We start from the raw sequence: 26,349 nt of genomic DNA, 5'->3' as shown, positions 1-26,349 counted from the left end.
ACACTCCCATGCCCACCTCTTCTCAGCTCCAGCTGCTGCTCCTAACCCAAGCTGTTGTTGAAAAAGGCTCGTGGCTCTGCTGGCATCCAGCACCCAACATCAGTGTGGCTTCTTGAGACCACAGGAGAAAATTAGAACAACTGCTTTGCCTGGGGCTGTATTTTCTCCCCTGTCGCTGTAGCTGAAGGTGACTCTCAAGCCTGAATACTGCAGAAATATTACCTGTGATGACTCATTACATTGTGTGTCCTGCTGGGAACACTCCCAGATTGTTTTTTTGGTGGAGCTGGATATCAAGGATGTGAGGTTTGAAAATAAGGGCTTGTTTGGTCACGTCCCATGAAAGGGAGCACTGTTCACTCCAAATCCATTGGTGTGCTCTGTTTTCTTTACATACTTCATGGTTAAAAAAACATAGCCTGATTAACACTATTTAGTTTGAAAGATTAGTAATTCATGAATATTTAGGAAGATCACAGTACATCAGTACTTCAAATTCATGTCAACTGCTTTGATTCCACTCTTCTTTCTGTTCATTAGGTATTAGCATTTCTACATAATCTGCTTTAACAACCCATCTTGAAACATACAGCACAGGAGGAGTCATCTTAAGTCTCCAGAGAGAAACAAGTCAACAGAGATAAATAAAATGGCTGAAAATGTTGAAATGGGTGCAGTCTTTTGTTTACACAGCTCAAAATTAACACTTTTGTTAAGTGATGATGTGTGCAAACATCTATAATCCAGTGCTGTCAAGCCCTGGAGAAAATCAAATAAAAAGAAGGTTATTCTAGTGAAGCATGTAGAAAATTGCAAGCCTGCAATACAATCTGTCTTTGAGCTGGTTTGCATTGTGTGCTAAATGACGGACTACAATCTTGTAAGGGACTTAATCATGTCACATGATCAACCACAGCTTAAAACAACAGCCAAAACATATTTTCCTCTGAAAGAAATATACCACAAAGACGAGGCAGTAAATGGAGCAAAACATGTGTGAGTTGATTATTAATAACTGGTTTAATTCAAAAGCTACATCTCCTCTTTTCAACCAAGCAGTAGGCAGCTGACCTCATCAAATGCTGAGGACCAGGTACTTGGCAAAGACATCAGTGGAGACACTCAGCCAAGGGTCCAGCCAGCCCAGCTGATACAGTTCAGCTCTCAGCTGATACAGCAGTATATTGGAATGTAACTATTACATTTTCATCTGCAGCTGTTCTTCTTTCAAGGGCCACATCCCATTCTCTTTCATCCCATATACCCTACGCTGCGGGTGAGTGACCACAAGGAAACAGAGCCTGGTCTGAGGAGTGAAGCAGTGATGCACTGGCTTCACTCTTCTGCAGTGCCACTGATGATGTGCTTGAAAGAGAATGGAGAAAATTTGTACCCGGCTCCCACGTAGAATTTGTTCTGAAACTCCACCCTGGGGAGGAGCAGAGGAAGGCATCAGCGCTGCTCAAGGGCAGGATCTACTGGCAGCCAAGAGGCTTACACATGGCACCCATGAGAAGAGGGAGGCCACGATAGATAGTGGCCTCTGAGACAGGACATAGGCTCTTTCTGGAGACAGCAGTGAGACACAGGCAGCCCAGGGAGCAACCTGGCATGTATCAGCTTAGACTTTCCATCAGCCAGCCTGGAAATGCTTCTTGTGAGGCCAGTCAGCAGAACTTTGCCTGCCCAGTAACCTGCTTCCAGCCGCTCTGAGAGCTGGGATAACCACCTGCTGGTTTAACACTCTGGTAGGAGACAGACATCTCCCGTGCCCTGCACAATGACAAGCACCTGCACCCTGCACCCCGTTTTTCCTTGTCAGTGTTTGTGGTTTATGGTGGGACATTACATGATGGAAAAAAACCACAGCTTGGCTGCTCAGGCAGGAAGACGAGTTATGGTGGTGGTAAAGGGTGTTTTGCCACCTTGGTCTCGCTTACATACTAGCCTGACAGTGCATCTGCACTGCTGTCCTTGCCTGCACTGACATCCAGTTAAGGCAGATATGAGCTAACTTGAAACTGCTTTGCCACAAAGCCAAACCAGCTTGGAGCTCAACTTGAGTTGATGGCACAAGCGTTGACCCAGGTTTTCATCAGGTTTTGTGCCCCCAGCTGAACTCTTCCTGACCTAGGCAGTCCCAGCCCTATTGTCTGACAATAACCTTTGACAGTAATCTTGTTTGATGGTAACCTTGGGTGGGATACACAGCCAGTGGTGGGGCTGTAGAGCCTTTGAGCCTTGTCATGCAGGTTAAAGTGGCCTTGCTGGCTCTGCACATTTACCAGGACAGAACTGCAGGTTGCCATTGGCTTCACATGCTCACAGCCACCACAGGCACAGGAGGACAAGCAGGTTGCTCCTGGGAGCAGCTCAGAGCAGGGAGCTCTGACCTCCCTTTGGAGGAGTCTCCTTTGCTTCACTTGCCAAAAGCAACTGATGTTCTAATGCACAGGTACTAGTACAGCGTGTCTAGTACTGGCTGACAGGGCCACCTGTGTTCACAGCCTGATCCCTTCCAAAGACTGCTCCAAAAACCTCCAGAAGACCACACCACCTACCAGTGCAGACGCAAGGCATGCAGGAAGGCAGAGAGCCCCTCCATGACCAGCAGGATGGCCACTGTCAGCACTGCAAATGCTGCAAAGATAATGAAGATGACAATGAGGCCTGTCCAGCCACTGCTGCTCAACCCGTTGTGCATCACCATGGTCCAAAGCACCTCTGACAGCTCTGTAGAAACAAATAAAGGGAAAACAGTGCTAAGCAACAGCTGTGGACAGACATGCAGTCTGCCAGCTCACCCATTTTTCCCAGTCAGATGAATTGGCCTAGGATAAAATGCACATGATAGTAACATATACATGACAGTGATCATATATGGCCACCTCGCCTTTCCATGATGACCAGGGAAGGAAAGTGGATGCAGCTTGTTTTCCATTGCTCCTTTTCACTGTGTTAGAAGCTGATGGTGCTGTTTTGGCTTAACTTTGCATCACAAGTCCATGGAAGCACACTACCAAGGCTTCTGTTAGCCTGTCATGATACACTCATCAGTTTAATTTACACTTCCTTAACATGGCAGGTAGGCAGTATGTGCAGCCTTCTAGGACTGCCTGCTACTAAATCCCAGTGAACATGATCGATTGACATAGTCAATACATGTGCAGATTAGGATACAAGCTGCACTGACTGAACCTAGCTAAGACTCACAGGAGACATGTAATTCCCACTTGTTCTCCAAACCACTTCTCCTAGGGTGTCATGGAGATTCTGTGGTGGGGAAAAAAAAACGAAGACAATTGGCTGGTCCCACCCAAGGCAGGATGTATTTGTGTTCAGGTTTCTTGCCATGCTCTTAAAGATTTTTTTTTTTGTGCACAGGTCTATATCAACATTCACAGCACTGGTATATCTGACATGTACTCTCAGCTCAATAACATATTCCTAACTTAACTACCCCAGTCACACAGGAGCACACAAGAGCAATTTTTCTCTTGTGATACAGGCAAAGCAAGGATTTAGCCCAGGTCTTCTACATCTGGATGCTCCAGCCACCAGTTCAGCATCCCAGGGATCCCTTCCAATTGCTGCTCTCAGGAAAAAAGAAATCTTGTTGATGTAATTTTGTAATGCTGCAAAGGAATATGGTGGTTCTCCAGGCAGAATACATAGGACTGCCCTTAGCTAAGCTTTTTAGTTGGTTTATTTTATTTTATTTAGATATCTGTCCTCCATGTAAAGCTAATGTGTATTAGCTTCCACTCAACTCCTACTAAGCTCATTTCTGTGTCAAGCAGCACAGCTCAGACCTGTCAACCCATGGCACGCCACACCACAAGCCCTCCCCTTTTTGTTTTCATTTTTTGTGTGCTCAATTCTTTAGGGCAGGTGCAACTCCTAGCCAGAGGCAGTACAGCAATATTAATAAAAAACATTTCAGAAAAATTAGAGATGTTGAAAACCTGAAGTTCCAGCCTGAGGCAGTTTCTAGTTTTTGAGCATTTGTTTTTATCATAAATCAAGGCAAAAGACATTGAAATGCTGTACATTTTTCATGGAATGTAAGGTTCCACTGAATGTCGCTGGGAAAAATCCCACTGAAAATGACAAATTCCAGAAGCTCTTGAACCAGATCTTTTGTTTCTAGTTTGCTGAACAAAATCAAAATAACTGTTTCAAGTAATTTTGACATTTGTCTGCATACCCTGAGGCTACAGCAAGTGCTTCTTGGAAAAGAAGCTATGACTCCATACTGCCTTTACCTCCATGGACTGGACTACCCATTTGGACTGCATCACCCACTGTGCCACACACCATGAGGACTGTTCCAGAGGGGTGGCTACAGAGCAGCGTGGGAAAGGGGTCCCAGCCAGTAAATGCAGTCAGGAGCTGACTCACACATAGCTGCCAGGGATCACCACTGAAAACTGAGATGGCCACTGTGAAATGCTTGGATTGACCTAACCTGAAGCAAAATATCCTGAGACACAAATGGCCACAAGGAGAACTTGGATTTTATGAAGAAATCTGCAGGAATACTCAAACACCAGCAGAGGCAGTGATCAGCACAGAGTTGCTGGTCAGGAAACTAGCAGGTGGACAATCACTCACGTGCATGGGCCAAGCTCAGCGCCCAGAGCCGCAGGTAGGATGCTGTGTTGGAGATGCAGCCAAGGCAGTATTCAATGGTGTGGATAGCTTGGTGGACAAATATGTCTCCAAAATTGAACTGAAACAACATAAAACCAAACACATTTTATTAGTTCCTAGTTCAGGACTTCCTGGCTAACAGAGCAACACTCCACGAAAGGCTCTTCATACTCCTTCCTTTTCCTTGCTGTGTCCCAAGCAATGCAAAGATATTTCCCAGGTAAAGGGACTGCTCTGAAAAGTGTCCATTCTGTATGATCTTCCCATACATTCTCCCTGGAGAAATACAATTCCAGTGAAAACCAAATGCTCGGGAAACAGCTCATATTCCACTCTTACAATTTCAAATATTTAAATGTCAATCCAATTGCTAACAATGGGATTTCTGATAGAGACATAAGTCCTTAGGTAAAATAGTGGCTTTCAGACTATCTGCCTATGGGCATACACATTTTGTGAGATATCACTGAATTATTGTGTCTTATAATAATGAATAAACAAATCTGTGAAGATTCTCTGTGACTGGGAACAGCCAGCAATATCCACACTCAATATTGTTGATACTCCCAACTGCCACAAACACTTCTGTTACTTTTTCCTGGGCTGTTGCCTACTGCAGAAGCCAGACAGTATCTGCCAAAGGAAGACTTTTCTCCTTAGTCAACAGTTCTGGCTTCCAACTTTTAAATTCTCCTTTGCAAAATAAAGGGAGGAAAACTCACTGACTCTTGGGAAAGGGTTCACCTTCTCTGGGTGCAATGTGGAAATGAAACAACCACCCCTGAGGAAACAAAACCTTGAGGTTTGTAAGAATACCTGCCACCACCAGGCAAAACTGAAGGAAAAATTTAGGGGAATTATTTCAGTGAAAATTCAAACCTCTTTCTGTTTGGAAACACAAAGTGCTACAACAGTGTGTGTTGACATCTTGTTAAAAAGAAGGGCTGACAACTCTGAAAAAGTCTTCTGCTTGACTTTGTGTCTTCTACTATTGTGTCTGTCTCAATAATTTCCTGCCCAAATTTTCTTACCTCTTCATCATCACCCTCATGTCCTTCATGGCCACCACTGTGGTCTCCCTGGGAAGCTTTCTTGGAGTTATTGGTCTCTTGGACATCTACCTCATTTTCACCTCCAGGGTTTCCTGAGATGGCTTGAGAACGGATCTTTCAGAAACAAAATGTAATAAATCTTTTGTCATGCTACAGGCTGATACCAAAATGAAGTCCATGGCACAGAACTCCCTCAATAACCTCATGATGGGTAACACATGAAGGATTATATCACCAACACGAAGACAATTCAAAAATAGTCAGTCATCCTGGACTACAGAAACTGAATATTCCCATGGAATGGCTAACAATACCTAAATATTTTCCATCCTAGAGCATTTTCCAGTGCTTTCAACTATTTCACTATTGACAAAAATGGCAACCCATCTTCTCCCTGTAATTATTCTTTATGGAGATTTTCTAGAGGCCTGAATAACCTGATCTGAGGCTCACTCCAGAAACAACAGAACAACAAGAAAACAGCCCTACATCATGTAACAGTCCTCTTATACAGCACAACCAAATATGGACCTCATGGCTTCGCTCAGGTTCTGTCACTCTTTATAGCTTCCAGGAGGTTTCATGGGAAGGGTCTCATGACAACATATTGTTTCCTATTGCAGCAGTAATCACTGTCACACCCACTTTATCTTTGCTTTACCTGAATGTCAGCGTAGAAAACAGATTTTGTTGCAAACATATAAATCTGAGGGAATGTAAGATGTGATCAGACAGCTAACATATGAAAATTAGGAATGGAAATATGGGCACACAATAGGAGGTAGGGAAAACCTGTCAGATGTTGCTAGCATAAAAGCAGGAGATGGAGGCAGCCGTGTCAAACTTCCATCCAAATCCCAGAAGAATGACAAAATAAGAAATTACAGCGCAGAGGCAGGGCTGCAAAGGTCTCCCAGGGACCTGGCTTTCAGTTATAGGTCAGAAGTGACTGTGTTGGAAAAGGTCAAGCAGCACAGCCAGCATCTCTTTCTTCAAATGGAAACATCTGTGCCCTATAAAAGGCACTCCAGGCACTAACTCTAACTACAAAGAGAAGTAAATCTTGACAGACAAGTAAAGTCCTATTAGTGTAATAAAGGAGAGAACTAATGAACAACTGAGAAACTGCAGCTGCCACAGTTATGTGCTGCAGAGCTGGGCAAACCACAGAGCCCATGGGAAGGAGGGCTCTGTTAGTGTGAAGGCAATCAGTTAGGGAAGAAAGCACTGCTAGAAAGCGGGCAACAGCTTTTAAATCAAGCTTCTTCTTTAAGCAGTGTTTTCTCTCCAATACCAGGACTATCAGAAATGCTCCATTTCTACAGAGCAGCTAATTGGTGGTTAGTGGTGATTGTGGACTAACAACTGAGGTCTTTGCCCTGTCTTGGCTTTATCAGAACTTCAGTCTTTCTAAACTTTCTATGACTTTGGATATGACATGTGAAAGAGCTTGATGTCAGCTTAACAAATAGGGCATGGCCTTGCAACCAAAGCTCCTGCTTCCAGGGATATGTTTCCTTCTCTGGAGATATTTAAAAGCTGACTGGACACAATCCTGAGTAACAAGCTCTAGGGGACCCTGTTTGAGCAGGGAGGATGGACTAGATGACCTCCAGTGATCCCTTCCAAACTTAACCATTCTGTGATTCTAGTTTAGATGGCTCAAACATGTCCATACACATGCCCTTGGTGTATGTGGCATAAAGCACACTTTGAACTCATCAGCGAGAGTCTGAGATCAGAGAAGAGCACTTCTTAATTAGATCACTGCAAACGAGTTTTGGGGTCTATCTCCTCATCCTTGCCTCCGCTGTACTGAATCCCCCTTGACTGATCCACATCCCTTACCATGCGCTGTGCTTTCTGGTGGTTGGCTCGGAGGATGAAAGGTTTAATTAGGAGCATCCAGGGAACAGCAATCAGAGCAAATATGACCAAGAAACTCTGCACTTCTTTCTAAAAGACAAAACAACAACAAGAACAAAAAGTTACTTTACTTCCTTTAGCCAACTATATTTATGGTTAGAAACCTGATTCCGTAAAATGGTATTTTTTTTTAATACAACAGATATACTCCCTGCTTGGTTGTGTATCTTCTGCTTGTAAGGACATGAAAATAAATGTATACTGCTTAAGGCTCCAGAAAGCACTTCCAGATAGAGATGGTTGGAGATTTGGAGGTGAAAGGCTTTCATGCTGGAAAGGGCTCATTTACCAAAACCCAATGTTACTGACTTGAACCTGGCTGTCCAGTGCCCCAAGGGAATGTCCTAATTGTTGTGGGAGCCAGTCAGTCTGCCTTGCTTTGATCAGTGTGGCAATGCTGCAGTAAGAGCCAAGTCATTTAAGTCTTGCCCTGGATTTGCTCTAGATTTGCAATTCCAGAAGGGAATTGAATTACCATAGTTTAGGCTTGGTACCACATTGTCCCCACAACATAAGGTGTTCCTTCAGTGCAGTATGGCACCCCTATTGCTGTCCTAACATAACTACTTGTACTTCAGGAAAAAAAATGACAACAAAACAAAGAAAACCCTTAACTACAACTTCTGCATTTTCTTAAAGCTGGTTCAGATCTCAAATCACCTCATGATTTGTCTCATACAATATTGCATTCAGACTACCCAGGTGGATGGCACAGACTGTTATTGGTGAGGCAAGGAGATAGGAATCTGAGAAAAAAAAATTGCCATCTTGGGAAGGCTTTGGGTTGTTACAAAGCGAAATGTTACCCAAAGACTTTTTGAAGGCTGGGAAAACTGTGTTTTCCCAAACTCCCTCTGAAGCCTTAACACAGTTACTTGGAACTAATTGGGACTCTCTACTAACTGACTCCCCAGCAGCCCTAAAACTGAGCTCACGTTGAAGTGCCAGAGTGTGCAACTGTATAGAAGTAGGTGCACACATGTGGCTGGATGCTGCATTTGTTTGCATATTCTTCATTGATGTTGCTGATATAAAATCAATCAAGGAAAAAAAAAAATCCATGTTTTGACCAAATAAATAGAGATGAATTTAAAGGAAGTTTTATCTTAGAGGAGATTTTTTTGATGGTACTTTTGCCTTTTTTTTTTTAAGTGAACTCCCCAAAGGAGGTATTTCTGACAAGAAGCTGCCATAAAATCCTCAAGGTGCTTCTATTTTTTTACATGAAGTTGTGAAATATTTGACTTTTTCAAAGAAGAAATAAGAAATTATGAAGGGAGGGAGATGTCTCTAGCGTCGTGACCAGACTTCAGGACAGCACATCTGCAACACCCACCTTTGCATCCATAATCACCCTTCTTTCCTTTTTTCACCAAAAGTATCTTCAGTTGCACCATTGTTCTTGTAAGGATAACATTAAGAATGAGGTTCTCTCTGCATCACTGATTGGTAGCTTCTCTGTCCTATCTGTCTACAAGGCCAACACAAATACTTGAGGAATAAACTTCACTTCTGTGACAGGCACTTGTGATTGAGCTTCGGAGCCTGTTCCCCATATACTTATGCCCACACTCCACAACACCCACTGCAAATACAAAACCAACTACAGTGGAATCAAGCTGCTTGATCCATACCTGATGCAGATACAGTGGAGCGTTTGAAGTGTCACTATAATTGAACAGAAACATGTTGATGAAGTGGATGAGGATGCTTGGTGCACTCTGGGATGAGTGGACATCAAAATGACACCATTTGAAAATAATCATGAAGACCAGGTAGCCAAAAAGAGAGATAATAAAAATCATCTCTGGAATGAACTGAAGGATAATGTTTATATATTTCTTGAAGTAGCTGGAAAAAATCAGGAAAGATAACTACAATTAATACACTAGGTATTAATACAAGTTTGCACCCAAGTATGGCAGTACTGTACACTACTTAGCCTTTGGAAAACAACCTAATGAATATACAACTGTCACTAGCCAAGAAAGAAGTCTGTAATTACAGGCTATATCAATGAAAGCTATTGTTTAAATACAAGATCTTTGTTGTACTGATTACCTTCAGATTTTTATACTTGACCTACCTGTATCTCAGCACCTCAAAACACTACTACACTGAAATAGAAGCCAATTTTCAAAAAATGGCTAGTTTACAAGGTTAGCATTATATTCTGAGGAAGGTCAGAACCAGGTGTAGTATCAGTTATGTAGGGGCAGTCCTCTCTGTCATCTGCAAACACTTCTGTCCTTGAAGGTCACCACCTCATTTCAGTTTTAGAGAGTCTCTCAAGACAATAGTGTCAGCCCCTCCACTCTACCACCATGTCCTATTTTTTGTTGCAAAATATAGAGGCAGACATGTAGACACACAGACCCACAGATCCTGACTAAAGGCCCACTAAGCCAGGTGAAACTCACACACACACACATACTCGGCAAGATTTCAGTGTACTTTGGTTTAGACCAAGAGAGCTTGTCTTTCAAGAGAAAAACTGTCCATAGTGGGAGGTGCTATGTATTTTTAATTTAGTGTATTTCAGTATTTTTGCTATATATTTTTAATTTAAAGTACTTCAGTATTTCTGCAGAATCAAGAATATAAGAAAGTTAAAAAGAGAGTTTATCCAAGAAAATACCTGCAATGTAATGGCTGTCCTTCGGACTTAGCACCATATACCAACCACAGTGTGAGTCAGTCAGGGTACGGGGCAGTTCAAGTCATCAGTCAAAGATATGAGGCTTTCTTTGAATGAATGACACTAGTTTAGCGATGAGGGCCTGTGTGCTGCAGCAACAGGCTTGGTGAAACAAACTTACATGTGGTTGAAGAGACTGAGTATCACCCCAAAAATCATGTGCACAATCCCTATGACAACCGACATCTTCATTTTGTAAGAGTTCAGGAAAGTCAGCTTGTTTGATGCAACATTCCAGATCTTCGGGGAAAGGAGCAGAGAAAGAGAGAGAAGAACAAGATTTTCAGGTGTTTGATTAGTAACAGACTTGTGGAAGTTGTTGCTTTGACACTATCAATTTACTACTCTCAGTTATAGTAACATGATAACAAGCAATGGAATTCTAATTGTTCCTTATAATACTTTTCACTCTGCTAAGCTTCTCATCTAAAAAGTATAAGTATTAGCCTTGTTTAATAGAGGAAACAACAGGAATGTAATATGATTCTGTGACTTTGCTTCAGCCCTCCAGAAACCGATGCAAAGGCTGGTAGCAGAACTTTTTCTGTGTCATTCCTTGCCTTTAGGCTGAGTCATCTTCTTGAGCAAAGATGGAAAGGCATGAGAAAATCCCTCCTGGTGCTATGGAAATTTGTTCCACCTTCACCAGAGAAGTACTGAGAACAGAGCATTTTCGAACGTTTTGTTTGGAAAAAAAAAAAAGCTCTTCCCAGCTCTTTGGCCGTGGAGATCAGCATATCACCTGCGTCTCTGCAGTAACTTTTCAGTTATGTTAGGACAGTAACCATATGTCTCTTCTCAGTCCTGTCTTTTTCATGCTACAAAGCTTCAGGGTTGCTTCTTCTTTCCTCTAAAACTTCCTAGAATCCCTAGTCTTCTGTTCTCAGAGACAGTAAGTAGATACCACTTTCCAGACCCTAAGTATAGTACCTGAACAGAAAGGAGGAAGACAGGATTGTTTGGAAGGTGAAACGTTAGCTTATGCACCTCTGTCCAACATGCTTTGCCCCCATTATAGCTACAGAAGACTGCCTAGCTTCTGCATCTCAAGGTGGCTTTTTTTCCAGGATACACCTCAGGATACACCAGGATTTGCAAAATGCAAAGAGCCATCTGTCCTTCTGGGCAAATAACATGGATAATTTCAACAGAGAAGGTCACGTGGGGGCTGATGCTTCCAGTCTACCCCTTCCCTGCCAGAATTTGTTTAGCCATTCCTCCCTCCCAGCCAGGGGTCCCAGTCTCTTGAGTTGGCAGAAGCCAAGTTGGAAGTGGTAGTCCAGGTAAACCTAAATCAGGGATGTGTCAGAGCAACATACAGAAAACTCAGCTGCTTCTGACATGGCTTCCTGAACTGGACTGCCTACATCCTGGGCAGAACTTTAGAGCTGAATTTATTAAAAACTTACTACAAGGTCAATGTCTCTGAAAAGCAGGGGAAGCCAGTGTTTCTTTGTGTGACCAACTGAAATGAGAGTGCATTCAGTAGGGAACAGAGGTTAATTGGCTAATGTGAAGTTTGAAAGAGGAAAGCATGATGTTAACAACTACATTTCAACACATGATCAAGACAGAATGGTGAGAAAAATGCAAGTAGGACACAGAGAAAATGTGGATAAGTTAACTAATACTGGCCTTTACTTTACACTTCATACAATAAATAGACTGCATTAAAATTGGGACTTTGCCTTCAAACTGGTGAGGTATCTCTGGAAGGGGTTAAATACCCAAGTAAGGAAACTGAGTCCATCAGATTGTTGATGGAGCAGAGACTGTAGCACAAGACCACCCTCCAGCAAAATCAAAGAGCCTTCCTTCTTACCATTTTGCTGCTGCCTGTGCAAAACCGTCAGCAATATATATCCTTAATATATATCCTTAATTGCTAAAGAAAAGCATCAGAAGGACTGATAAATGGGAAGAGGGTAGTGAAGGGTTAATGAAGTTGTATTGAATAGTGTAGGATCTGAGCATGATGTAAATGGTATGGAATAAGGGGTGGAATGTGCTGGGTTTGTCTGGGGTAGAGTTAATTTTCTTCACTGTGACTAGTATGGGGCTGTGTTTTGGATTTCTGCTGAACACAGGCTGGATAATATAGATGTTTTTGTTATTGTTGAGCAGTGCTTACACAGAGCCAAGGCCTTTTCTGCTCTTTTTACTGCTATGCTGGCGTGGAAGTTAGGGGTGCTTGGGAGGCTGAGACACAGCCAGGACAGGTCACCCAAACTGACCAAAGAGATATTCCATACCATGTGACATCAGGCTCAGTATATAAAGCTGAGGGGAAGAAGGAGAAGGGGGGGGACATTTGGAGTGATGACATTTGTCTTTCCAAGTAATCGTTACGCGTGATGGGGCACTGCTTTCCTGGGGATGGCGAATCACATGCCTTCCCGTGGGAAGCAGTAAATTCATTCCTTGTTTTGCTTTGCATGGCTTTTGCTTTCCCTGTGAAACTGTCTTTATCTCAACCCACGAGTTTCCAGGCTTTTACCCTTCTGATTCTCTCCCCAGTCTCACCGGTGGGGCAGGGGGCGAGAGGCTGTGTGGGGCTTGGCTGCTGGCTGGGGTTAAACCACGACAGCTCTGTAAAGAACAGGCAAAGATCAAGAATTGAAAAGCACAGCTTCAGGAGAGAGTGCAGGGAGCTACTGATGTACGTGATATGTAGAAACAGGACTGAAATACAAATTATCTTAGAGCAATTTAATTTAATTACCGGATCTATTCCAAATGGATATGGATTTCCAGAGTATACTCCTGGGACTGCTGGATCCAACTGCAGCACCGTATTGTCTAGAAGCACGTCCTTACTACAAGAGAAAAGGGAAATGACCTTTGCAGCTTAATCTCTCCATCTAAGCCTACGGTATATTTATGTGAGGTGTGCTGAGGACTACCACATGATATCTGTATCCAACTCCAACCTCTCTATGACCTGTTATCCTGCACTTGTGTGCACGTGTGTGTGTAAATGGGCCTCACACAATGACAGTCTCCATGCATCAGTCCTGGACACCTGCAGATTTTTATGCCTGAACAAATAGGCATGTTCCCAAGGACTCTACATTTCCATTTCAATAGCAAGTTTATCTGTGTGTGTCAGACAAAACCTCTGATTCATTCATGACTGCATCCACAGCAGGGAGTTCTTCCCTTCCCCACACAAGCAGTCTTTCTTTCCAAGCCTATGTGCTCCATTTGCTGTGGTTTCACTTCTTTCCTACATTTAGCCACTTACTTCCAAGTGTTATTTTTAAACATGGGGATGATATGCCAGGAAGAACCAAAGAAGTTGAATGATTTGGAGAAGCAGTCGTTATAGATGAATCCAGTGTACATGGAGAATATGCCCATGAGCAGGATCAGGTAGCGCCCGCTGAAAAAGGTATTCCAGATCTGCAGGAGGAGAAGGCAGTGACAGCGACCAAAGTACCCGCAGGTCCACCAGGTGGTGGCCCTCGCCCAACAGGAGACATGATTGTACTAATCTATGTACATACAATTATTCATAGGAGACTTTGAGTCCCTTAGGCTCATCTAGGCCTATGTGTCTCAGTAGTCATAATTATTTGCCAAATTTCTACCTCATGAGTGTCTTCAAAGAATCTCCTCTCAGCCTCTGGGAGGTTGGATGTCCCCTTTATCAAATGGGGCTGATGAGCCTTTTTCTATGCTTAAAGCATGCATCGGCTCCCTGGTACTCACCTCATTAGTGCTCTTCTGGGCCAGAAGGCTCTTCTCATTAATGACCATCCAGAGTGCAAAGCCCAGCATGACAGCACCATGGCCACAATCCCCAAACATCACCGCAAACAAGAAGGGGAAAGTAATGATAGTGTATGGAGCTGCAGGAAGCAAAGGATGAAAAGCTCAGCTGCTTCCAAAAAAAAAAGGCCTCAGCAGAGAAGCCGTCTATCCCATCAGGCCATTCCTTACAGCTGCTGCCTCCCTGATCCCTCCCCTACTCACCAGGCAGTCAGATCTAGTGCAGAACTAGCTTTACCATCAGAAAGATTGTCCAGTTGTATGACCTGTATCTTCCTTGCAGTTTTCTTGTCTCACCATAATAAGCACCACGTGTAGAGAACCACATTCAGTTTTGCAATGCCATAATGTACTTGAAGTTCACTATCATGTTTCTCAACCTGTTCAGCCTCAACAATCTGAGTTAATCTGACCCTTTTCCATGGGGCCCAATTTCTAGGCATCTCTTAATTTGCAGCGGTCTCTCTGAGATTCTCTACCAATGGTTTCACTCTTTTGTCAGGTCCTTTTGGCCTTTTTTGCCTCAACACAATGAGCTCAACTTACATTTGTCTTATGAGCTTCATTCTTTCCCTCAGAGCTGCTACCTCACCATTTTTCCCCCATCTCATATTTGTATAGTTCATTATTCCCATCACAAGAATGGGAAGAAGACCAACAGCCAAATTCTTTGCTTGAGAAAATACATGCCTATGCACCAAAGAGTTCCAATATGGTTCAGATTTCTTAATCAGCAAAGAGTACACATTTTAGGATGGTGACAGAGCTCAAAGGTTTAACTTTGGCTCATGCAAGCCAGGTGCAGGTAGTTGAATGTTTCTCACCTGGGTTCATCTCCCTGTAGTTGCCCACACCATACGCATCCACAATGTTCTGAAATCCAGCTGTGAACTTGTTGGTCCTGTTGAAGGTGGGTGGTGCCATCCTGGTGTGTATGGCAGTAAGGATGGGGGCAATGGTAGAGCCACTGCGCTCCTGCAAACCCAGTGACAAGGGCAGACACAGTCAGAGTGGCTAGGAGAGAAAAATCAGCCCCACAACACCACAATCTGCGTCCAAATATGCACAGGCAGCAACAAGAAATCTGGGCTCAGGAGTTTTATATCTCAACCCTTTCTTTAATATCCACATTTTTCTATTTTCTGTGCTGTTGATTTGTTCAGGGAAAGACATCAGTACTGCTGGCTCATGGACCAGCTAAGATTCAATGCTGACCTTAAACTCCCTGAGTCCAAGCAATCATACAACAACCTCAACTTAAAACAGAGAAGGTAGCCCAGCATTATGGTAACAGACAAGTCTGAACATATACTCAATATATAAACAATGCAGTTTGCGTGAGAGCTTCAAGGACCCAAAATGTTGGTCTCTTACCATTCCTTGATGGAGAGCTCTTTTTATCCGGTCAGCATCAGCCACTGGGAACCAGATCTCTGCAATGACACACTGCTGGGTGACGTCGATGTTACAGCAATTCAGGATGTGGTAGATAGCCTTGATTTTCTTCACTTTGATCCCCCAGGACCACAAGTTGGCTGCTGCCTCATACAGCAGTCGCTGGCGGTGAGACTCAGTTTGTGTCATCACCTGTAAGCATAGCATAGGCAGCACTCGAGATAGGGAAGCATGGAGGGCATGATCAATTCAGTAGTTAATTAGAGAAGGCAGGTGGAAGAGGGTTGCAGAAAGGGAATGATTTGTATGAATGAGTGGGGTCTCCTGTAGGGCAGTGTGTGCAGGTCTGGACATGGGAGCACTCGACACCGGGTGCACAATGTTGCTCACTGAGGACTCTCCCTGGATGGTCCCAAGTCACTATGAGCATAGAGGAGGTCACTGGGAGTTACTGAGCTGTGGAATTGGCTCCTTACCCAGTCGCTTATAGACTTGCCACATCTCACTACACACTCCCAACCTGACATCTCCCGTAGGCAGCTCTGTGCCATGAACTTCGGGTGTATCACACCCACAAGCTAGAGCCACAATGGCCCTGGAACCTCCATGCCTCATGTGGCCACCACAGCGCTGCTGCATAAGTGAACGAAGGAGATAATGTGTTAGGAAGATAATCTGTGTGGTCTGCAGGTGCTAAAGAAGTCTGGCTGCCCATGATGCTCAGGAGTGACAGCAGTCCAGTTTGGAAGCGGACTTGTGTGCAGGCTTGGCAGTCACAGGCACTCACAGAGTGGGTGACAGCAGGATGCCAACTGCCAGATGGACCACCTCAGGCAAACAGGGTGCCCGTTCCTTCCTGCCTCGGGACCCACTGACTGTCATGTGTCACAATACACAAGCAGGAGTCTCTCCAAAAGGTGCGAAGTCCTGACACAGTGTACAAATATATAAGCTCCTGAGCGCCCATAGCAACTGAACTTGTAGTTTTCAGCCCCACAGTAAATGTTGGAGACTTGTACTTCTATAACAGCAGTCTTGGGTTTCCACTGCTAGTGTGATAAGCACCCCAAGATTTTGTCAGTAAAGAAAACTTAATGTAAATATAAAAGAAATCCTTAGAGTCCCCTCTAAGCCTTGTACTACAGTTATGACTGAACAACTTTGCAAGCTGCTGAGGGCAAACCATGCTCTAAAAGCTAGACTAATCTTGAAGAATGTGCAATTTGGTTACAATACCTGTAAGCCTGCTGATGATCTTATATTTCACTCTTTAGCCCCATATCATAAGGTCTAAATCTCTGGCTTTTGCATAGAGAACAGCAGCAAGTAGTTTTTAAGCCACTCGTGGGATGCTTTCCCCCAGCAGCTCCTGGAGGTTGTAAATGGGCAGAGCAGAGCACAAGCACTGGCCTTTGCAACTGGCGGGAGCACCACTCCACGGCTGGTGGCTTCATTCCCAGCCCCTGGCCAGCTCCGCACAGCCAGCTCCCAAAACAAGCCTGGGGTCTGGCCATGGCCAAAGGGTTTCAGACAGGACAAGTATCTGGGCAGGTCCCACTTGCAGGGTTCAATCCTCAGTGAAGCCACTGCCACTTACTGTGTTTAAATCCTCAATCCTTGTGTTGACTCCATCAAGCATTTCTCGGCGCTCAGTGGCAGACTCTGGACAGGGATAGACTGTGGCACGAAATCTAGCCTCAGTAAAAGAGAAGTGAGAAACACCATTTATTTGACTGAATTTTCTTCCTCTGTACTCTTCTCAGCTCAAAGGCAGGGAAACTGGACTTCATTCCTGATCAAGTAGTATACTCTTCTTACATACTATGCAGATGTGTCTGGTCTCACAGAGAAGTCCAAAAGGGTACACTTATCACTTCATGAGAATAAAAATCCCTTCACCTGTTCTAGCAGAAAAAACCCTTCCTGTCTCAGGTGACACACAGTAGCTGATTTCATACAGTGGTCAGTACTAACATGTAGGCACCTCCCTTTATGCCCACAAGCTGCTTCAACTGCAAAGAGTCCCAACAAAAGCCCACCCTGGCAAAGGCAGCCCTGCTAACACGGTAGCCAACAGATGTCCCTCTTGCACTGAGGCTGGAAAAATACCATGTCCCTGTTTCTGCACTACCCTCTCGAAGGCACTGGGAGAAGGCACCAGCTGAGCTACTGCCGCACTGCAAGCAAGTGCCCTTTGTGCCGGCAGGCTGCGTAAGTAATTAACCCTTGTAAAACAAACAAGCGAGGAAACAAGCATAAACAAACAAAATACTATTTCCGAGATAAAACTGAAGGAGGATGGCTGGCTCTTGGCTTCCGGCTCACCTGTTTGGCTAGACAGCTTGGGAACAAGGAAAGGATGCGGGTAAAGGTTTTTAAACACCTGAGAGTGGTATCTGTCAGCTTAGATATGCCAGGCTAGTATAAATGCTTTTATAAGCTTCCTCCCAAGGTTCTGTTTGGGACATTCAACGGGTTTGTTTAGTGTGGTATAACAAGGACTAATGTGGGATTCTAACATGTGAGTGAAAGTCTTACTTTCATGCAGGTGTTGTACACTGCTTCATCTATGGTATGCAACATGACCTTCCCTAGTACAGCTGCAAGTCACCCTGGTGTAGAGGTGCTTGCACCAGTACAGCACACTGCAGTGTCGTACAGCCACTGCATGATCCTGGTACAGCCAATTTCAAATTGGTTGCATGTCTCTCTGAAAAGTGTACAGCTACCTCTCCTGCCTGCAAAACAAGTCCCAGAGGACAATTCCTGCACCACAGCAAGCACACTGAGCTCCCCCTAGGACCTTGTAGATCACAAGGTGCACTGCTGCAAGACTCTGCACCTGCAAGCCTGAATTGAGCTGAGCTGCTGCAGTAACTAAAACAGCAGAGATCCCTCTTTTCTTTTCCTACTCGGTTTGTTCAGTGATAGCTAGTGCTTGTGCCACTCCTGCTACTTTAATATTGCCCAACAGATCTGCGGGAAGAGATCCCTCCTCTTTACAGAGTGGGGATCTTCTGCCCACCTAAGGCAACGTGTTTCCACCATCCTGTCATGGAGGTACACTGAGTTAGGGTTGCTGAAGGGCTGCCTTTCTGCACGTGAGCTGAATTAAAAGGTGGTGTAATAGGGTCATAGGGGTCTATCCCTGCTTAAGAGACAAAAATGTTCAGGCTCTGTGTACAAATAAGCATCATATTCTGGCTTTGTCTGAGCACAGGATATTTCACCACCTGCTCTCCAAAATCAGTTCCAGCACACACACAAGTGAGGACAGTTGCAAATTGAACAAAACATGCTGCAGTTTCCTAGAGATCAGCCCAGAGCTGTGTGTAATGACAGCACGTGCTCTTCAGCTAAACTTCCCTTTCCAGAATTGAATTTCTCCTCACTCAACACCTGATATTCCTTTCCAAAGGTTATTCACCCCACCTAATTATTTCCATCTTCTTATTCTTCCCAGCTCTTAGTTCATCTTTAATAAGGATTTTTAATCAAACTTGAAAGCTTATTCCTCCATGCTGTACAGTTCCCCCGTTCCCAATAACGTTATTGCAGCAGTGCTGCTTTGATCTTTTAACAGCCACTTTGCATACTGAGTATCAGCTTTGCCCTAATGGCACACACATCTCTGAAAGCTCCAGGAGAATTCAGCAGGGAATCCTTACATCGATAAACCCAGTTTAGTATTCACATTAGCACTGAGGCAGCCGCAAGAAAAGGAGGAAAAGAAAAATTCTTATATTTTCCTCCTCCCTGTTCCCTCTACATCTTTCACTAATAAATTTGTGCACGGACTTAATACTCATGAAATTGGCAGACTAATGTTACCAATTAGAGTCAAGCAGGGACTACAAGCGTAACCTGAGGCACACAGCTCTGCAAACAAATCTTAGCCTGCCTTGCAGGAGACTGGCTAAGACCAGTCCCATGATTTTTGCAGGGTATTTACTTGTCATGAATGATGACTTAGTGCTAAGCAGAAATGTCCTGCTGGGGCTGGAATGACACTGCCATTTGAATTAGGTATAGTTAACTCTGTCTTAAAAGATGGCCAAGATCACAATGTCTTGGCCTGGGTACCAGGGGCAGCTGATGGCCCACAGAGCACAAAAGGATTAATGTATTTAGAAACCTGCCACTCAGCAACACATCTTTATGTGTGTGCATATCAGCAAGCAAAAAACTTGAAAGGAAGAAGGAACATAAAGGATGATTTCAAGTGTAGCCTACTTAGCTGGCAACAAACAAAACCCAGTGCAGTAGGACTGCAAAGGGCATCCTGTGAATTTGTCTTTGGTAGGTATGTTTTCCTTCAGTTAGAAGAGCCCAAGAGAAACCAGCCTAAGTTCCTTTCTATGAGCCTACTACCACATCCACACTAGTTCCCAAAAAATGATCATGTCATGATCCCCCTGCAGGGATCTGCTCACATTTCCAGCACTGCCTGGCCCCTTGCTCCCCCCTGCACTCCACTGCAGAAGGTTGTGCCTACGGTCTGGATGATTTTGGAGTCAATCAATAATGAAAATGCTGACAGGCACTGCATTGCTTGTTCTTTTACTCTCATCCCAGAAAAACAGTCTTGGGGTTTTGGCTGCAGGGAATTTAAAATGCTGCAGGGGAAAAAATAATAATCCAAAATGAAGCACCTGCAGCACTCTGTGGGGTTGTTCAGCTGGGAGAAGATAAGGCTCTGGGGAGACCTTATAACAGCCTTCCAGTACATAAGGAGGCCCACAGGAAAGCTGCAGAGGGACTTTTTACAAGGGCATGTAATGACAGGACAAGGGGGAGTGGCTTTAATCTGAAATAGGGTAGGTTTAGGCTGGATATTAGGAAGAAATTTTTTACTATGATGTTGGTGAGGCACTGGAACATGTTGCCCAGAGAAGTTTTGGATGCCCCATCCCTGGAAGTGTTCAAGGCCAGGCTGGATGAGGCTTTGAGCAACATGGTCTACTGGAAGGTGTCCCTGCCCATTTGAGGGGAGTTGGAACTAGATGATCTTTAAGGTCCCTTTCAATCCAAACCATTCTATGATTCTATGATATGCAGGAAATTGTAATCCAGAAGGAGAATGAGACTCACTGAAAGCTCAAAGACCACTGGCAGGAGCAGACTGATCCTGCACAGTGGCTATGGCAGAACTCCCTCCATATCTGAGGTTCAGGATCAGAAATCAGTGACTGAGAGCTGGGAGTCTTCCCTCAGCTGTCTGTGATTGCTTTATAGACAGATGCCCACCTCAGGAGGGCTGAATTCTCACAGGACGAGAGATTGCCCTCCACTGCCTGTAGAAGGTATCTTGGAGGGCCCCATTTCTAATGCAGGAATTGCTAATAGTCCCCAGGGTTCTGTCACTTCACAGGACTGCAGTCAGTTATCCCAGCTGGATGAAAGATCTACCTGTTTTTATTCTGATTAAAGGCAGGATGTAAGGAGAGACCTGCCCTGAGTGCAGATGTCAGAGAAGAGCAATTGCTCACCCCCTCCCTGTGACTTTCTACAGCCTGCAGGCTGTCCCTTCTTGGCCAAGGGGCCATACCTGAAATGGGTTTGGTGACAGCAGAGAGATCCTCTCCTCAAATCTGATTTATACTGCAACAAAGCCCATCGGTCATCAGTGTTATGAAAGAGTAACAAAATATTCAACCTGAATTATCTTTTCAAGATGCTTAACAGGGTGGAAACAAGTCAAGTTGCATGAAGCTTTCGTTTCTCTCCAGGGCTCCTTCTCTGATTACACAGATATTGCTCAAAGGCCTTGGGAAAGGGTTGAATAAACTACAGCATCATTTTTTTATGAAGAAATGCAGGAAGGTTTGAGAGCAAGTTGGGGATTACCATGTTTCCAGTCCCCAAGTTAGGGCCCCTGATTTTCAGGAAAAGGGTGCTGAGTATTCCTTAAACAACAGTCCCCTTTTAGGTGTTCCAAATTAAAAACCTAGCAACTGAAGCTCCCAAGAGCTGTAAGTCATTTTGTAAAATTTAGGATCTTGATTTCCAAGTGCGAAGGTGATGGATATCTTTCATGATTAGGGGCAGAAGAGCTGAGAAGGAGAAGGGAGGTTCTGGTGTCAGAGCTGACAGATGGAGATCTAATCTCTAGTTCCAAATTCAGCCAGCCTGGGCTGCCAGGTAAAGACCTCCATGGGAGTCATAGCGGCTTGCCCACCAGCCTGCCTTACCCGTCACAAATCTTCTTGATTTTTTGTTTAAGTTGCTCTCCTTGATAAAAGATAATGAACACATTCTTCTTCACCTCTTCTCTCTGCAACAAATTAAAGCAGAATTTAATGCACCCAGAGTCCTGCACAGAAAAGTTGATGGGATTTTTTTGGCAGCCTCTCCACTGGGTTGTTCTTTTCCCCCAACCCCAGGTGAGGACAGCCACAGTCCATCTCCACAGTGATCCCCATAATACAGCCACCCTACTAGGCCCCACATACATCTTAACCAGGCAGGAAAAAGAAACCACCTCGATAGCAGCAAAAGGGGAAAACAATGTCAAAGAAACTTCTCCCATCCTCAGACTTTCCCACTTTTCTTCTACAGGCTGCCTTCAGACACCCAGCTCCGGTGAGGCAGCTGGTGTTGCAGCATGGCCAGGGCATGAGTTTGGTTTCTGCAGGTCACAGCCATGGATGCAGGGCAGAGTAAAGCAAAACCAGGTTGGTACCTACTGTCACAGGGTCCTCCATGGGGGTGTCCATTTCAGTGTACCTCAGGTAGATATTTCCCCTGCAGGCTCTCCACAGTAAACGCTCAAAGGGTATCATCCTTTCCCTCCTTATTACCCCTGCCGTGAATCTGAGCAGAGTTACAAGATAAATAAATTACAAGCCCATCCTAGGCCTTTTAGGACCTTGGTAATGCACACAATTTTAGTCTCGTGTTTTCTAGCCTGGGTTCTGCTGCTGCTGCAGGTACTTTTAGGAAAACTTCCTTCCTCAAGCCTGGCTTTTATGTCATCTTACTGATTTTATCCTATTGTTCTTTCCTTAAAAAAAGACTTTCCTAGATCAACAGTTGAAGGAGAAGAGACAGCTCTGGCCAGAAATGGAGGAATGGGTAGATGCTCAAAGTCACATGAACAGAGAGTGCCTGAATGACAGAGGCAGGAGAGAAATTTTGAAGTGGTGCTTTGTCTTTATTCTCTTCTGTTTTCCTTTCCTGGAAAGCATTAGACTGCACCTCTGAAGTGCAGCATGACACGTTGGTATACACCCACCAAGGCCAACACCCTGCAGACATAATCTCTGCTTATAATGGAGTTGAACAGGATTTCAGAACTAACAGCATAAGCAGCTAAAAACACCAGCCTGGAAGAACAGCAGTGAGTTTCACCACACCTGTCTGATGTGCAAGGGAAAGCTGTTTGAGTCTATGCTGTCCACCAAACTGCCATCAGCAATATACACAGTGGTGTTTCAACTCCCCTAACTCTTACTCTTAGAGCAACTTCCTATCACTGGCAAAGCCCAGTGCAATTCCATGGCTTTTTGCTGTGGTTAGACACCCATGCCTGGAGTATCCAGATGTTTGAGCCCAAAAGTCACAGGTGAGATGCTGTAAGACAACAATTTTCAGTCAATACCTACTAAGGGGTCACTGGAATTGGTCCATTTGTCCCACTGACCCATAACCTGACCAAAGTTTCAATGATAATTTCTGAGGGCACACTTTTGACTTCATGAAACAGCTATGCTGAAGAGGCTGGTGAGCAACCTCTGCTAAGAAGCTGAAGGAAACTGCCAATGTCACAGCAATGCAGCACAGGTGGGAAGTCTGGCCAAGCTGTGGCCCATCACCAATACACACCCCAGCTTGGCAGCAGCAGCAGCAGGAGTGCTTCTCAGCTCCAGCAGTCCAGATGTGTCCTCACTGAAGAAATCATCCGGCAGATTGGTTTCTGCCTGGAAAACATTAGTTTTAAAAAGCACTGTTCAGCATTGCCAGTTTGAAAACTATATTCACATTTTTCTCCTGACATTTTTTCCCCTAAAGGTATCTTTCCACAGAGGTTTAGACCAAAGGAAAAACAATAAAAGTAAATTATATCTTAGCAACTGGAAAGCATAAATGCCATTTTCAAAGAGATCTGGGAGCCAAGTTCTTAAGCCCCATTGACTTACAGAACAATGCAGGCTCCAAAGTGACTGAGGTGCTTTTGCAAACGTATCTTACTGGTTTTTGACTGAAAATTAACAACAGCGACATACATCAAATGAAAGTGTCAGTACTTTTAAGAACCTTCCACATCTCTGCTAGAAGAACAAAGAGGCCTCTCACCTCAAAGAAGTCCTGGGTTTTCTTCAGCAGATGTTTGAGCTCTGTCAGTTCAAGAAAGTTCTGCTTCAGTGTTTGCTGGTTCTGGTTGGCTTCCAGAAGCTCGGCTTCAAGTTTCTCCAGCACTGCCTGTTTAGGGTCCAAGCACATCCAGAAAAACTCTGAAGCAGACCAATGCCCCTTTATCAAGCTGATACCAAATAGCAAACTAGATATTTTTTTCCAGGGGAGAGTGCAGAAATATTCAATGAGCACTTTGATAAATCCTTTTTGCAGGAAGATATTCACCAAGGCTAATGCATCAGGTTTCCATTGCCAACATTCCCTACTGGGTGTGTTGTCCTCTTCTGACATTAGAGTTCTGATGCATCTGACCCAAGCACAGGCAGGTAAGTGGGTGTGTTGGGTAAGTACCTCAGCCTGTCTCAGTGTCTCTGTGGTTCCTCACAGGACATCTCAGACCCCAGGCTGGCTGGATGTCAGTCTACAGGCCAAAAGTTAGGTAAGGATGTGGGCCCAAGAACACACTAGGAAACCAGCTTGCTTGTGAAGCTGAAGCCGAAGCCCTTGGTAAGCATGATTTTTCTTCCTAGTCACCCACTTGTGCAGCATTTTTAAACTACCCTGTCAGTAAACTTAAATTCCAGCTGGGCTATAATAAAGCATCCCTTGCACATCAAAAAGTAAGGCACAGATATTTGTGTCAGGCCCCAGCATTACTATATCACAACCATGCTCCCACCAGGACAGACAATCCTGGGTTTTTTATTCAGTGAAGCTGGTTCTAACATCAGCTCTCCTGGTAAAATACCCAAACCATTCTTATTCTCTCCTACAGGATGATGGGGGCATTCTATGAGAGTGATACATTTCCATTAATATGTGGGACCTGAGGGGTGTTTCACAGGGGATGGTGAAAAGAGTGGGGTCCTTTAGGAACATGCCTGTAGGACCAGCCTTAACCTAACAGCTGAGAGAGCAGCTCGGGGAGCACCTCCTCAGGCAGGGAAAGCTGTGCCAGCCTCAGATACCAGATCCTTCCTTGCAAGGCAGGGCTCTATTGAGCACATCATACAGACATCCCAGTGCACTGCCTCTTCTCTCCTTGGTGCATTACAAATTCTGTACCTCCATATCAATCATCTCCCGAGGCAGGGGGGTCTCTGGGTACTTTTCTCGCTTGACTATCTCAACATCGTTGTCCATCTCATTTTCCAGAAAACCTACAAGGAAAGGACACATAAATCTCAATACAGAGCCATCTTTGCTTCATCATCGTGGTCATCAGCTCGTTGCTTAGCCAGGACTGAGGTGCCCCACGGAGGTGTGACAAGATGCAATGATATACAAGGGCCATCATCGCAGTCCATATACAGACATCAAGAAATTACACCCAGCAACTCCTTTCACAGTGAAGAGGCTGTTTCTTCTGAAGTCGTGGTGGCCACTCCCACCTGGACAGCCCTCAGCCCCGCCACAAGTAGCATGGCCCCCTTTATTTGGGGCAGTGAGTAAGGCACACAGAAAGCTCAGGTTTCTCTCCCTTGCTCCTACAATGGCAAGTGCAGTCACCGTGGCTACAGTGGGCGCCAGCGTTGCGGTGGGGAGAGTGTAGAGCTCTCAGGACACATGTCCACAGGACAACAGGCATCATGAGCTCTGCTGCTGGGGTTTTAAGGACTTATCCCTTGGGCCACAAGAAGTGTGTGTGCCAACAGCTGGTGCACTGGTGTAAGAGTGAGGTTATTTGGATTAGCCTCCTGCCCAGCTCCAGATTTATCTTGTGATTTTATAAAAGCTAATTAACCTCCTTTCAGTTCAATTAACCATTTTCAAAACAGGGGCAATAATTTATTGCCCATATGGGGTGAAGTGGTAATTAGCTGACGCATGGAAAACATTTCCAGGGGCTCAGATGAAAACATCACCATTTTGCCACTAATTCTGCTCCCCAGTGTGAGAGCACTTAAAGAAATAAATCCCACACCACCAGTTGGCAGGAAGCCGACTGCATTTGACAAGCATTTACTTACGCAGGATCCTCTCCAAGGATTCGCACCTTCGCACTTCATTCACAAACTTTCTCTGGAAGCTGTTGACATTCACATTCAGCTAAAAACAGGAGGGAAAACAAGCCTGGGGCTGAAGGTTGCACACTGCTGTGCTCATTTTTAACATCAGCAAAGAATGAATGCCTTTGGTGCAGATGGCAAACACCGCTGCATCTGAGAGGCTCCTAGTGGCAGGGTGACACCAGGGGCTTCCTTATGGCCAGGGACATGGTGGCCTTACACTAGGTTCATTGCCCCACAACCTTGCTGTGACAGCAGGAGTCACAGAGGGACTCCCATCGAGAGAACTCCTGTTTTCTGGTGATGGAAGGAATTGTTCTACAGTTGTGTGGAGGGCATGCAGAGCACTGGATGGGGGGAGACTCAGGGATGGGGAGAGACTCAGGGATGGGGAGGTTCTCGGCATCATAGTTGTTTTTCAGATCAGCCTTGGGGAAGTCCTGTTTTTACCATGGACTTTTTGGCCGTCCTCCAGATGTACCTTTCCCAA

General features: G+C 44.7%; 1 protein-coding gene across 4 annotated transcripts in view; it reads right to left on the bottom strand.

Moving 5' to 3' along the window:
- Positions 1–603: 603 nt before the first annotated feature.
- The window catches only part of ATP6V0A4 (ATPase H+ transporting V0 subunit a4), a 28,402-nt gene continuing 2,656 nt past the window's right edge, over positions 604–26,349 (bottom strand). For 3 of the 4 annotated variants that reach the window (XM_051784688.1, XM_051784689.1, XM_051784687.1), the window contains exons 3-21: positions 25,821–25,899; positions 24,916–25,010; positions 23,791–23,916; positions 23,320–23,414; positions 22,182–22,308; positions 21,687–21,769; positions 17,093–17,186; positions 15,475–15,687; positions 14,925–15,075; positions 14,041–14,180; positions 13,574–13,731; positions 13,052–13,145; positions 10,451–10,569; positions 9,266–9,482; positions 7,554–7,661; positions 5,685–5,819; positions 4,615–4,732; positions 2,562–2,733; positions 1,006–1,429 (exon numbers count right to left, since the gene is read on the bottom strand). In XM_051784688.1, the coding sequence (XP_051640648.1) occupies positions 1,336–1,429; positions 2,562–2,733; positions 4,615–4,732; positions 5,685–5,819; positions 7,554–7,661; positions 9,266–9,482; positions 10,451–10,569; positions 13,052–13,145; positions 13,574–13,731; positions 14,041–14,180; positions 14,925–15,075; positions 15,475–15,687; positions 17,093–17,186; positions 21,687–21,769; positions 22,182–22,308; positions 23,320–23,414; positions 23,791–23,916; positions 24,916–25,010; positions 25,821–25,899 (2,418 nt within the window). In that variant the 3' untranslated portion in view covers positions 1,006–1,335. Of the gene's footprint in view, positions 760–1,005; positions 1,430–2,561; positions 2,734–4,614; positions 4,733–5,684; positions 5,820–7,553; positions 7,662–9,265; positions 9,483–10,450; positions 10,570–13,051; positions 13,146–13,573; positions 13,732–14,040; positions 14,181–14,924; positions 15,076–15,474; positions 15,688–17,092; positions 17,187–21,686; positions 21,770–22,181; positions 22,309–23,319; positions 23,415–23,790; positions 23,917–24,915; positions 25,011–25,820; positions 25,900–26,349 lie in introns of those variants that run through there. The other variant, XM_051784691.1, reaches the window with a different exon arrangement.

This window comes from Manacus candei, unplaced genomic scaffold, assembly GCF_025592945.1.
Source record: "Manacus candei isolate 608988 ecotype Guabito, Panama unplaced genomic scaffold, ASM2559294v1 h1tg000018l, whole genome shotgun sequence".
NCBI classification, from domain to species: Eukaryota; Metazoa; Chordata; class Aves; order Passeriformes; family Pipridae; genus Manacus; species Manacus candei.
The sequence above is the reverse complement of the archived record's forward strand: the minus strand, read 5'-3'. Positions and strand labels throughout refer to the sequence as shown.